We start from the raw sequence: 13349 nt of genomic DNA, 5'->3' as shown, positions 1-13349 counted from the left end.
TCCGTAACAGCATTCAGTAAAAAAGAGTCTTTGCAAAGTAATAGAGAAGCCATGCCCAGAATCTAGGGGAACTGCACATTCTTCCATCAGGGTTGTATCCCCAGGACCTAGAAGGACATATTGATTATTGATCCGCTTATTAGCTCTTATATGCAGCTATCCCATTTCTTATTAGAAGGAAAATTGTACTTTCATCAGAACAGCAGATACCCAACATTCAAAATGTGGTTCTTTGGCATTTTATTTTTGGATTCCATTTCTGACAGGCACTATTATTGTTTTCCTAACTACTTCAGGGGAAGGGTATTCTTTCTTTCCCATATTGAAGGTTTGGGACATATTTTATATAATGAGGCTTTTAATCTAGGACCATACTTTATTCTTGTGTTATGTTTAACAGCTGCTTTATTGTTGGACTGTATTTCTGCATACAGTTTGATGTAAAATGAAAAACTGTTTTCTTCTAGTAGGAGAGTCCCCAAACTGAATTACCAAGACAGAATCACAGACCAGTTTCAAACATCGTACCTTCTGGATTTTTGCTGCAACACAGCCGTTTCCACCGCACTCTTTGAAAATAGGGCCTCCAAAGAAGGTAGAAGTCTAATAAGGAAGGGGGGGGGGAGAGGGACTGATTTGTGCCAGGTTGTCGCTCCCAATCGGTTTTGGAAAGTTGGTTATGCTCCTCAGACCGAAGCTGCCTGTCCCCTCTCCACCCCCTGACAACAGCAACAGGTGCGCTGGGGGGCCAGGGCGGTCCAGCCCCCACCTTCCTCGCCTTACGGGGCGAGCCACATGCTCGGTCTAAAAGCAGCCACCCTGCAGACAAGGCCTGCCGAGGTGTCAGCGTGCATCAAGCCGAGCCGCCCGCCGCCGACAGGTGCTGGCGGGCCATAAAAGTGCCTGGGCGCTCGCGCGCCCTCCCAGGGACGGTCTCCTCGCGCCAGCGCCATGAAGGCGACGGACTGCTGCGGCGCACGCGCGCTGACAAGCGGCGGCGGCGGCAGCAGCAGCAGCAGCAGCAGCTACGCCTCAGACGCCGAGGAGCCGCCGGAGAGCGGCAGCGAGAGCTCCGAGAAAGCGGGCAGCCCGGCTTGCAAGCGCCCGGCCAGGAGCCGGCGCCCGCCCGGCATCAGCAAGCAGCGGCAGGCGGCCAACGCCAGGGAGAGGGACCGGACCCACAGCGTGAACACCGCCTTCACGGCGCTGCGCACGCTGATCCCCACCGAGCCCGCCGATCGCAAGCTCTCCAAGATCGAGACCCTCCGGCTGGCGTCCAGCTACATCGCTCATCTGGCCAACATCCTCCTGCTGGGCGAGGAGTGCGGCGAGGAGCAGCCCTGCCTGCAGTACCACTCGGGCGGCGCAGCTCCCCGGCCCATCTGCACCTTCTGCCTCAGCAACCAAAGGAAGCTGGTAAGCGCACGGGGGTGGCGCCTTGGGAAACCGATTTGCTCCCAGATTTGGGAGGGAGGGGGGAAGGATACAGATCGTGATTCATGCTCATCTCGTGGGACTTCCCCTAATCTTTCAAATTAGGTTTTATGAAAGAGAAAACATTTAATACAATTCTGCGTATTGCAGGACGAGGTGTCACATGCTGGATCTTTATTTAAAGGCGGTAGGATGACAACTAACGTGTATTTTCTGTCCCCTTTTACAGCACAGAGAAGGAGAGAAGCATTTGGCTATTTAAAGTCTGTATGGACGTTCACTCAGAAGAGAAGCATGCGCAACTCTTTCGTGAATATAGAACTGCTCTAAAAATAATCTCCTTGCGCTCTTATGTTTACATTGGGACCGCTGCTGTACGGTGAACCAGCTACGTTTTAGTCGCAAAAAGAAAAAAGTCCCTAAAAGTAAAGCCGGACACTGTCATGCACTTTATTTTACCTTCTGGTGGGGGGTGTTTTGCAACTGAAGTGAAACGGCCGGGCCCAGAGAGAGTTGCACCTGGCGTGGCAGCTATTTTAGTGCAAGAAATGTTAAACCTCAGTATCCCAGTCCTAATATTGATGTCCCTTAAACCTGGGACACATGATGAAACCCGAGCTTGGACACACAGTAGTTTCTGTCACTGGAGGCTGTCATAACACACCATCACCTGTGCTTTTCGCTAGTGTTGGAAAGGCCACAAACTTTCAGTTCAAAACATTTTTTTTAAGGTCTTTTTTGCGGGGAGTAAATAGCTACTGGCTCTGGGCATACAGTAGGGCATTAACCTGGCTGCTTAAAGAAGAATGCCCACCCACCCCCATCTTAAGACTCAATATGGGTGCTGTGGAAGACAATAGGTGTATAATTACCTAGTCAAACAACAGGTTTTATTTTCAAGATTTTGTTTAGGACTGATTATATAGTTTAGCTAATTGGTGTTGGGGGAGGGGCATCCTGTTTAATAGGCCTAAGACTTCATTTTTCTTGTACTGTGTATCACAGATATGCATCAGGCGAGGAGGTAAGTGAAATGCTGATATGTCAGTAAGGTTATAATGAGGTGAGATGTAATAAGTGATAGTAGTAACAAACTGACTTTCTTTGCAGGGGTTGGCATTAGGAAGATTCAAGCAGGGTAAGTGCCCTGGGCCTCCATGTCACAGGCGGCCTTGAAGTTGGAGGTATAGTTTGTTGGTGGGCTTTGAGGCCATCTCCTAACTTCCTGTTGCCCTTGGTCTCTACATAATAACATACACCAAATTTCTTTGTATTAGCAGCATTATGTATTCGGGTAGGGGTATGATGTGACCCAAGAGACCTCTGGCATCACTCCCCCCTCTCCTTCTCACTCCCGCCTCCTTTCGTGTGCTATATGAGGATGATTGCAAAGTGGAAGAACCAAGCGTGCAAACGCCACAATGCATTGTGATCAAATGTCAACACCCAGGTTTGGTTAAAATTGTCCTGCCAAACAGTGGGTCACCTCGTCTCCCTGTTGCAAGCATTAAACAAATTTATGTGAGTTGGAGAAAGGCACATTTTGCACAGATGACAGCTTGAACAGATGGTAACTGTCCTTTTCTAGGGCTTATTTTGTTTCGATAGACATGTTTTTTTGCATGACTGAGAAATAGGGGGGAACAAACAAGTTGAAGAAGATACTGTTTTACTGAGCTAACTCAGTACATCTGTGGCTGGCTTGCAAGAGCATTGATTTCTTCAGCAGATCTGTGAAGTGACTCCAATACAAAGGCGACTTTTAATTTCAATTAATGTGGCAACCACACTGGCATTTAGAAATCCCTTTTAAAGTTTGTCTATACTGCCAAATCATGGAAGAAGGTTGAGTGCACTGGACCTCTGGCTTTCAGCTCAACAGTTCAACTACTATGTCACATGGTATTTTCTAGTAAAAGGCTTTTAAACATATGCCCCTCCCTCCTTTTACAAGGCCATGCTAGTGGCTGCCGCTGCGGTAACAGCCCCAAAGCCCATAGGGATTAAAAGGGCTTTGGGGCATTTGCTGTGCAGCAGCCGCTAGCGCAAAAGAGGGGGTTGGAGGGCAAATGTAGAAAAAGACATCTCATTGGAGCCTTTTCTATAAAGAAAAGTAGGCTCTACATACCTTTATAGACTAGTGTAATCAGACGTACACCTGTGCATGTTTAGGTGTGAACCATAGAGCTGGTGTAAATGCCTGTACCTAATTCAGGAGAGGTGCGCATAACTTATAATAGTCTATAAATTATGCATGCAGATATGTGCCAATCCAAGCTCCGCACATGTGATTGCTCACTGGAAAAGTGCAGGTATCGAAGATATGGACATTCTTAGAGAATAGCTGGATTGTTGTCACATATATGCATACGAGGGGCCGCTGAAAAGTTCTCAGCCCAACTATGAAGAATAACAGGGAGCCATGAAACTTACAAGTTATTCCACAACATTTTTGTTTTAATGATATGAAACGAAAAGTGTAGAATAACTTGTAAGTTTCATGGCTCCACACAGGGCAGGATTAATTTGTCAAGGGCCCCTAGGCACACAAGTACACTGGGCCCCCTGCCCCGCCGCACCCTACCATGTGCCCAGGTGGAAACAGGAAGCTGTGTCAGAGGGAAACTTTGGGCAAGCAGCACCGCTTACACAATTACAGTTCCCGTTGCCTTTCTTACCTGCGTTGCTTGCTTGTCTTGGGGGCGGGGGCGGGGGCTGCGTTGCTGATCAAGGTGGGGCCCGCGTTACCGATCGATGCTGGAGGGGCCCATCGCCGTTTGGAAAAAAAACAATGTTGATGCCCTCCTTCATTGGGCCCCCCCTGACCATTTCGGGCCCTAAGCATGTGCCTACTTGGCTTATTGGTTAATCCTACCCTGGCTCCACATCATTCTCTTCTTGGTTGGGCTGAGAACTTTTCAGCGGCCCCTTGTAAATGACTAGAATACCAGCATTTATGTGCATAAATTCAGCCTAATTGTAGGCAGTTCCTTATTATTATTATTATTTTAAATCTTTATTACTTTTCAAATATTAACAGTGCAATACAATGAATTTAAACATAAACACTTCACAAAATGCACTTTAAATACACAAATAATTCAAAAAACAATCATTTCAATAATATTTAACTCCACAGAGTCTCAAAAAAATCTTGTTAGTCAAGAATGTATTCCGTCCAGAGGAGATTATAGTTTACAGACTAATATAACTTGATATGCCATCTAAGCAGTTTAAATAAAATTACAAAGGGGCCCTTTTACTAAAGGGCATTAGAATGTAGACATAGCGTCTCTTGATGCAGGGCTTTCCCGTGCATTAAGCCTAGGTTTCGTGTGGTACAATTTAAGGAATTTTGAATAAATGTTTTTCAGGTCATGCACTAATGTTTGTCCTAGCACGCCTTATCTGTAAAGTTAAGACAGGAGCATTTAGGGCCAGATTCTTTAATCGGGCCAGATTCTATAAACGTGGTAGACACCTACAAAAATAGCATCTACTGCATGCCAATCAAAGTTAGAACAAAAACAAAAAGAAACTGCAGAGGAAAATGTACAAGTTGCAGGAACTTTATTAAAAAATGAATAAAATATTATCCAAAGGATGGGTCTCGTGTGTATGGGGACTGGACCTAACATGGTCCGTGTTTCGAAGAAACACTCCTTCCTCAGGGGTCCAAGTTGTCCTATGCTTCACTAGTTGAGAATCATATGGATTGCAACAATGTTGAGTGAAATCCGTAAACGCTCCTGGATAGCTGACACTCAGTGGGAACACTTTCACTTTCGCAACCAGTGTTCACACTGAGCGTCAGCTATCCAGGAGCGTTTATGTGCTGGACACAGTACTCCAGTGTTGGACGCAGTTTCGTTTTGTTCTATCTGTTTTGTTCTACCTATTCACTGTAGATTTGTTGGATTTTTATTTGTTTTGCCAATCAAAGTTAGGCACCTCTTGTAGAATCATACTTAGTGGCACCTATATCGACATAAACATAGGCTTGAATATCTTAGATGCTGGCATATTAAGCCAGGGTTATCTTGGCCTAAAATACCAGCACCTACCTCAATCCACACCCAGATGCCACCTCAAATCCACCCCTAACTACCTACTTGCTGGTAAGGCATTGGTAGGTGCCTCAGTGTAGACATCTACATCGAAGGTGTACGCGCCTATCATGTTATGGGTCTACCGGCTAATTAATTTTTAAAAATCATTTTATAATTGTTTTATTAATGGCACTTTCAATTATTAGCACCAATTAAGCCAATTAAAAATATTAAATTAGGCTCCTAGATCGGCCTGATCTAGGCGCTTACCTGTAGGCATCTTTTATAGAATCAGGACATTAATGCCTCCTACTTAGGAGACACTAAGTGCTCCTACATTAATGTAATATTAGCCAGTTAGTTTATGCTAATGTGACCATGGTACCTGATTAATGCTTCACGCCCATTTTCCACCCATGACTCACCCTCTCCAAAACATATATTTTTAAAAAATAGCTAACATGCGAGTTAGTGCGCACTAACAGGCAAAGTTTCGCAAAACTCATTAAAGCATTTTGTGGTAACCTGCATTTCACACACTAAATGCATGTTAGGGCTTAGTGCCATTTAGCAAAAGGGGTCCTATGTTAATAAACTGTAAATTTAAAAGGAAAAATAAGTTACATCATATCAGCAAAGAAGAAAAAAATCAATAGAAGAATGTTACAGCAGAAACTGTTCTAGTCCAGCCTTCTCCACAGTACATTCTTGGCCCTCTAGTAATGATTCTAGTGCAGAAAATGGGGAATTATTTTTGTGCAAGCCAGAAACATAACCAGATGTCAAATTCTGTGTGGGTCACTGGGCAAACTGGGTGGGGACATGTAGTCTCTGCATCCTGTGCCTCCCTCCAACTGAAAACATTAAATACCTGAGCTGGTGGGGATCCCAAAGCCCCTCCAGCTGCTAACCTCCTTGAATGCAACCATGTCTTTCTTCAGTGTACCTCTACAGTCAGTGGCAGCTCTTTGTAGACACCTGAAACCAGCATCTGATGCATATCCAGTTTTTTTGAGCATGTACAAAAACTGAGCATGTGTGAAGTGCCAGTGTTGGGCAGCTAAGTAGAGCAGTCATCAACTGTAGATTTGCATTGAAGAGAGTCCTGGTTGTATTCAAGGAGGTTTGTTGCTAGTGGGGCTTACCAGCTGCAGTAAGAGTTCACTGCAACTGGGTAGGCCTGACCTCAAAGCAGGTGGGCCCTTGCTCACCCGCTATATCACCGGTACAAGCAGTGAATTGCTACAGAATATTGTAACCACCCCCTTGGAAACTGGTCATAAAAATGCATTTAAATGATTGTGAGCAGAGATAAATAATGTGTCACAACATCATAGTCTTTGCTCATGAGAAACTGGAATAAATTTGTCAAATATTTTCATCTAACAGCGGGGCAGCGTTGGATATTAGATTTGAATATTTGCTTTAACAAATTTGAGCTAAAGGTGCAGTACATATTTACAGTAAATGTTCCTGGACGGTTTATAATCTAAGGGGGCAATTCCATAACTGTTCACTAGAGAATGACACAGGGACAAATTTGTCCCTGTCCCTGCAGGAACTCAATTTCCCCATCCCATCCCGTCCCTGCGAGTTTTGGCACTGTCCCTGTCCTTGCCCCATTCCTGTAAGTTCTACCTTAACCGCACAAGCCTCGAACGCTTGTGATTTTAAAGTGTTTGAGGCTTGTGCAGATGAGGATGGAGCTTGCAGGAATGGGGCAGGGACAGGAAAAGAACTCACGGGGACGGGGCGGGAAAATGAGCTCCCACGGGGACAGGGAATAATTTGTCACCGTGTCATTCTCTACTGTTCGCCATGTCTTAGGCATCCCGATGGTGCATGCTGCGTGCCGGGTGTGCACAGATGCCATTAGAGAACACATGCACTATCTGGCTTATGTGCACACAAAGTTAAGCGTGCTCGCTTATGCCAAGTGAATGGCAAGAGTAACTGGGAGTACCTATATGCTGCATGTCACCACATAATATCCCATAGATTATGCATTTGAATGGGAGACATCCATGTCCCACCCGTGCTCTGCCCCATGTGTATCCCCCACCCCGTGCAATTATGTTCTAATGTGCTTGCACACTACTTTATAGAACAGTGTGTATTAGGGGTTGCTGAAAAGTTCTTAGCCTAACCAACCAGCTTCCTAAATTCTGAGTGCTATTTCGAAAAGAGCGTTATTTTAAGTGCCAATTTACAGAAACAAAATTCTATGTTTTTGACATTGTTTCAGATCATTGAGTATGGTGTAATGGTTAGAACTACAGCCTCAGCACCTTGAAATTTTGGGTTCAAACCTAATGCTGCTCCCTGTGACCCTGGGCAAGTCACTTAATCCTCCATTGCTCCTGGTACATTAAACGGAGTGTGAACCCACCAGGACAGATAAGGAAAATGCTTGAAGTACCTGTATGTACTGTAAACCGCTTTGAGTGTGGTTGTATAACTACAAAAAGGTGATATACAAGTCCCAATTCCTTTCCCCTCTTCTTGGTTGGGCTGAGAACTTTTCAACACCCCTTCGTAGAACATATATGGGTCCTATAAGTGCCAGTTATTTCAGTACTTAGTCCCAGATTTTATAAAAGACGCTTAAATTTAGGTGCCTAGATCAGTGTACCTAGCCAATCTAGGTGTCTGATGTAATTATTTAAAAAGCTTAATTAGCATTGTTAAGCAGCTTATAATTGTCAAAATTAAAATTAATTGGGTGGTAGTACCTAACTTGGTAGGTGCCTACGACTTTCAGGTAGGCGCCTAGTCCAAGCCGCCTACCAAAAATTGGGTGTGGTTGGGGCAGGTTATGGGCAGATATTGGGTGTGTTTTTCATGTAGGCACCTAAACTGGACTTAGGCTCAAGTAGGCACCATCTTAGGTGCCAGTATTTAGACCAAGAAAATATGGCAGAAATAGGTGGTGCCTAAGCTTTTGACACCTAAGTCCAATTTAGACAACTCTAGGTGCGATTCCATTAAAGGTGCCTAGCTTAAGAGTGACATGCATTATGCACCATGTGCCGCATTCCTTGAATCAGGGCCTTAATACACACAGTTTTAGAATTGCCCTTTAACCGTTGTAGCTCAGGCAAAGTAGGATTAAGTGACTTGCACAAGGTCTTAAGAAGCATCCCTGGGAGCAGAATCTGAACCCGGATTTCTCTAGTTCTCAGCTTCTGCTCCTCCAGGCTGTTTTCAAACTGACGTGTGTTGCAATGTATACAAATTTAAAGTAAAGGTTTTATATCACCTTGAAGTAATTACCATAGATCAAAATGAATCTGATAAAAATGGCAAATTGAAGGGTTTTATGCATATTTTACGTCTAGCTGAATTCAAAAAAATGTGAATGCATTCACTAATACAGTCTATTTTTTTAAGCTGCTGTTGAACAGTGTGATCTGGTATTTATTCAGAGAATTATTGCTAACATGTTTGAATAACTCAAAGAACCTTACTTGAAGAAGCTTTTCTGGGTTTTTGGGGTTTTTTTTTTAATGAACAAAATGTTTGCACATCTCTACAGTACTGTGATGGGATCCAATGACCCTGATTCTGCTGTTACCGGTTTTGTTACAGTATATGCACCTATCTGTTTCCCTCCATAATATACATTTATTAGGAGATAGAGATGGTATTTGATATACCATCTTTCTGTGGTTAAAATCAATGTGCTTTCTTTTACATATTAATCGAGTGGGTGCTGAAAAGTTCTCAACCTAACCAACCAACTTCCTAAATCTGAGTGTTATTTGCCACTATAGCTGAAAAGAGTGTTACCATATTTCATCAAGTGCCAGTTTGCAGATACAAAATTCTCTGTTTTGACATTGTTTCAGATCATTAAACCATATCCGTGTCATTCTCTTTTTGGTTGGGCTGAGAATTTGTCAGCACCCCTTTGTATACAGGTACTTATTTTTGTATCTGGGTCAATGGAGAGATAAGTGATTTGCCCAGAGTCACAATGAGCTGTAGTGAGACTTGAACCCAGTTCCCCTGGTAGACAGGTTGCTGCAGTAACCATTAGACCACTCTTTCATGAACATGGTAGGCCATAATATTAATTGACTCATCCTTACTCCTCATATTGTTGTATTTAATGCAAGAACAGTGGAACATTCCATGGCTCATATTGCACATGGAGATTCAAGTTTTTCCTGTATCACAGATATTTATTTTGGGGGGGTAGAGATCTCAGGATTTGAACCTGTGACAAAGGTGAAGGAACAGTCCTCTGGCTGAGTTCACAAGCAAAGACCACCTTTTCCTGCTATCCCTAAATGACAGGTTGTCACACTCTCATACCTATTGCTTAGTATTTGGTGACATCCTGCAAGCTGTCTTTCTGTATGATGATGATTCAGTATGGGGGGAAGTGATCAGTCTGAAAGTCTAGATAGATTTGCTATGGCCTTGCATGATCTGACCTTTAGGGAGGATCTTTAGGGACCTAATGTCCCCTTCTAGGGAGATGGACAGCCTGGGGGGAGCCTCTATTCCAAAAATAGATTTTAGAAACCACTGTTTATTGCACACCGAGTCCCTGACTTATGCTGCACGTTATATTAATAGAACATTCTGGTATGTTTGAGCCATAGTTGCTGAAGGCGTCCTTTTATATTGTTCAAATGGCAAAAATGGTAGGGATATAGTGCCCTTTATTTATTGAAATCCATTTTTGGGGGGATTGGTGAGATAATTATAGTAATTTTGTGTTCCTATTATCAATAATGCACAGGGAGAAAACAGTTGTGATATTTTTTTGCATAGGTATAACTTTATGCTCCATTTGAAACAGTTTTACTGCTTGAGGGACCCTTTTACTAAGCTGGATTCAGTACTAACACAGGCCTAATGCATCTTGAAATGGTGTACCGCTGGGTTCAATTAGTCCAGCGGTAAGTGACACTTTAGCTTGTGCTAATCCATGTTCTAACTAATTTTCTGGGGGTTTTGGGCATGTAAAGAGGCATTCCTATGCTAATCAGTTACCACATCCACTAACCGCGGGCAGCAGCAGATGCTAGTTAACTGAGCTGCAGTATTCTATAAAATGTGGTGAATTTTTGTGGATTTTGTACGATTTGATTATAAAAAGACTCCTGAGGCAGGCCCTTTGTGGGCCGAGACACGATCGTGTCGAGTCCATCTCAATAAAAAAGAGACTGAACACCAATCAGTCACCTTTGTTGTTGTGTTTGCTGCATACACTATTAGCAACATTAACACATGGCCATTAACACACACCAAAAAAGGAAAATAGGCCATTTTATATCTGCAGCAAAAATGGTCTTAGCATGCAGAAAAACCACACAAGGGTGCACCAAGGCCGCTTTTTGCCGCACCCTAGTAAAAGGTCCCCTTTATTTTTTTATATACCACAATGCCATAATGCTTATTGTATCCCTGGTATATATGCTGCTGAGGTGTGATGCCTTTGTGGCCCTTTTATTAAAGTTTAGAGCAGTGTTTCGCAAACTGTGTGCTGCAGCATACTAGTGTGCCTCGGGAGATTCCAGGTGCACCGCCAGACTCCGGGGAGGAGGAGAGGCACCAGCGCTGGCTGCCTGCCTACAGGGTGTGCCTCTCACGGTGAGAGGCACCTCCTGTGGGAAGTCAACCGATGCCGGCGCCTCTACTCCTCCCTGGTGTCTCTCCTCTTAACATATTTTCTTTTTCACCACCACTGGCATCTCAAGGCCCCGTCTGGAGGGCCTCCCTGCATGCGCGGATGTCGATGTGATGACATCACACCTGTGCATGACATCATCACATTGACATCCCTGTACTTCCAGATGCCCTTGAGCCGCCACCCCCAATTTAGTGTGCCGCTGGCTCGCAAAGTTGATTTGGAGCATGCTGCCAGACATTAGCATGCGTTAAGGGCCAGATTCTGTAATTCGAGTCTAAAAATGATAGGTGCCTAAAGTTAGGCACTTATTACATGTCAGTCACACATAGGCGCCCATTACAGAATTGTGCCTAACTTAAAACTTAGGCACTTGTAATGTAGGCCAGGGTTTTAAAAGGCCTACATTATAGGCGCCTAATTCCTTTAGACAATCACGCCTGGAGGCACCTAAGTCTTTCTCCACCCCTAAAAATGCATACTTTGGTGTTACACACTGATAGGCATCTATCTTTTGTAGAATCGTGCCTAAGATAATAGCGGTATAACAAATTTAAAATAAACTATAAACTAAGAGCTTGTTAAAGCTCATTATTGAAGTTAACTTACTAATTAAGGAGTCCTTTTTACTAAGGCGCGCTAGTGCGTCAGCGCACGCTAAATATTAGCATGCACTAAATGCAAATGCATCCATTATAGCCTATGGACGTGTTGCCACATGTTAGCATTTAGTACGCGCTAAGACGCACTAATGCGCCTTGGTAAAAGGACCCCTAAGTTAGTTGTCTATCTATTTAGGTGCCGTTGATAGAATTCCCTGGTAGATGCCACTTGGCCCATAGATGAAAGAATGCACAGCGAGCTAAGCTTAGTAAAAAGGTTCCTTTATTCTGTGGCTGCTGTTCTTTGCTCCCCTTCCCTCCTTTCTCAGCCATTCTATATCTCTGTTGTTTGAAATTAAAATTACAGTCTCATGCATCGGCGTTTCCTTTTCCTCATACCATTCTCTGTGCAACCTCAGTGCCGTGTGTACTGAGCGTTTTCCATAGCCACATGGAGGGTAATTTTATAAAGGGACGCCTACTTATAGGTTTCCAAGAAGGTGCCTATTTGAAGCCTATTCTGTAAAGGGAATTAGGTGCCTTCTTTCCTTTACAAAACACTAGTGTAGCAGAACAAATACCTGCTTATAGTTTAGGTGTAACCACTTACACCAGCCATAGGGCTCACACCTAGGGCCCCTTTTACTAAGCCACGTTAGGGCTTTAACACGCAGAATAGCGCACGCTACATTGCTGCGCGCTCTAGACCTTAACGCCATCATTGAGCTGGCGTTAGTTCCAGAAGTGTAGCGCACGGTAATTTCCTGCGTGCGCTAAAAACTCTAGCGCACCTTAGTAAAAGGAGCCCCTAGAGCAGGGGTCCCCAAAGTCCTTCCTTGAGGGCCGAATCCAGTCGGGTTTTCAGGATTTCCCCTATGAATATGCATGAGATCTATGTGCATGCACTGCTTTCAATGCATATTCATTGGGGAAATCCTGAAAACCCAACTGGATTCGGCCCTCAAGGAGGGACTTGGGGACCCCTGCCCTAGAGTGCAAAAAATGCATGTAAAAATTAGAAGATTCTAAAATTTACATGCATAATTGTATTTTCTGCTCAGACTGTCCCTGTGTGCCCCATTCATGCTATGTGCCATCATATTTAGGCACTATTTTATAGACTAATAGATAAGAAGTAAACCCCCAAATTCTGTAAAAAGTGCTAAAAATTGTGCATGCAATTTTGCTTATGCACCCAAATTGTGCATGCTAATTAATTGACTAACGACTAAATTAGCGCCAATCATTGCCTTCTTAATAAGTACTTATTGGTACTAATTAAAATCAATTCCAAGTTATGTGTGTAAATTTAGGCGTGGGATCCACACCTATATTTTAGATGTGACTCAAAAAGGGGCGTGGAAATGGAAGGGGTAATGGGTGGATCAGGGGCATTACTTTTAGTTACATGAATAATTAAAGAGTACAGGCAAATGTGCCTAAATATAGGCGCAGGCATTTGCACTGTGTTTTCCTTTGTGCAAATGGCCATGCCTAAATGTAGTCACGGTTCCTGAGTGCAAGCACTGTTCTATAAACCAGGCCTAACTTTAAGCACAGCTTATAGAATAGCACATTTTTTTCTTCGCTGATAATTTGGGCGCCATATATAGAATTTAGCCC

General features: G+C 43.7%; 1 protein-coding gene across 3 annotated transcripts in view; it reads left to right on the top strand.

Moving 5' to 3' along the window:
- The first annotated feature begins 853 nt into the window (after positions 1–853).
- The window catches only part of LOC117362218 (transcription factor 15-like), a 72287-nt gene continuing 59791 nt past the window's right edge, over positions 854–13349 (top strand). Inside the window, exons 1-3 of one of the 3 annotated variants that reach the window (XR_004539831.1) lie at positions 854–1416; positions 1664–2458; positions 2545–3851. Coding sequence is in view for 1 of the 3 variants with exons in the window: in XM_033948244.1 (XP_033804135.1) it covers positions 952–1416; positions 1664–1696 (498 nt within the window). In the remaining 2 variants the exon portion in view is untranslated. Of the gene's footprint in view, positions 1417–1663; positions 3852–13349 lie in introns of those variants that run through there. The other 2 variants (XR_004539832.1, XM_033948244.1) reach the window with 2 other exon arrangements.

Source organism: Geotrypetes seraphini, chromosome 6, assembly GCF_902459505.1.
Source record: "Geotrypetes seraphini chromosome 6, aGeoSer1.1, whole genome shotgun sequence".
Taxonomy (NCBI): domain Eukaryota; kingdom Metazoa; phylum Chordata; class Amphibia; order Gymnophiona; family Dermophiidae; genus Geotrypetes; species Geotrypetes seraphini.
The sequence above is the reverse complement of the archived record's forward strand: the minus strand, read 5'-3'. Positions and strand labels throughout refer to the sequence as shown.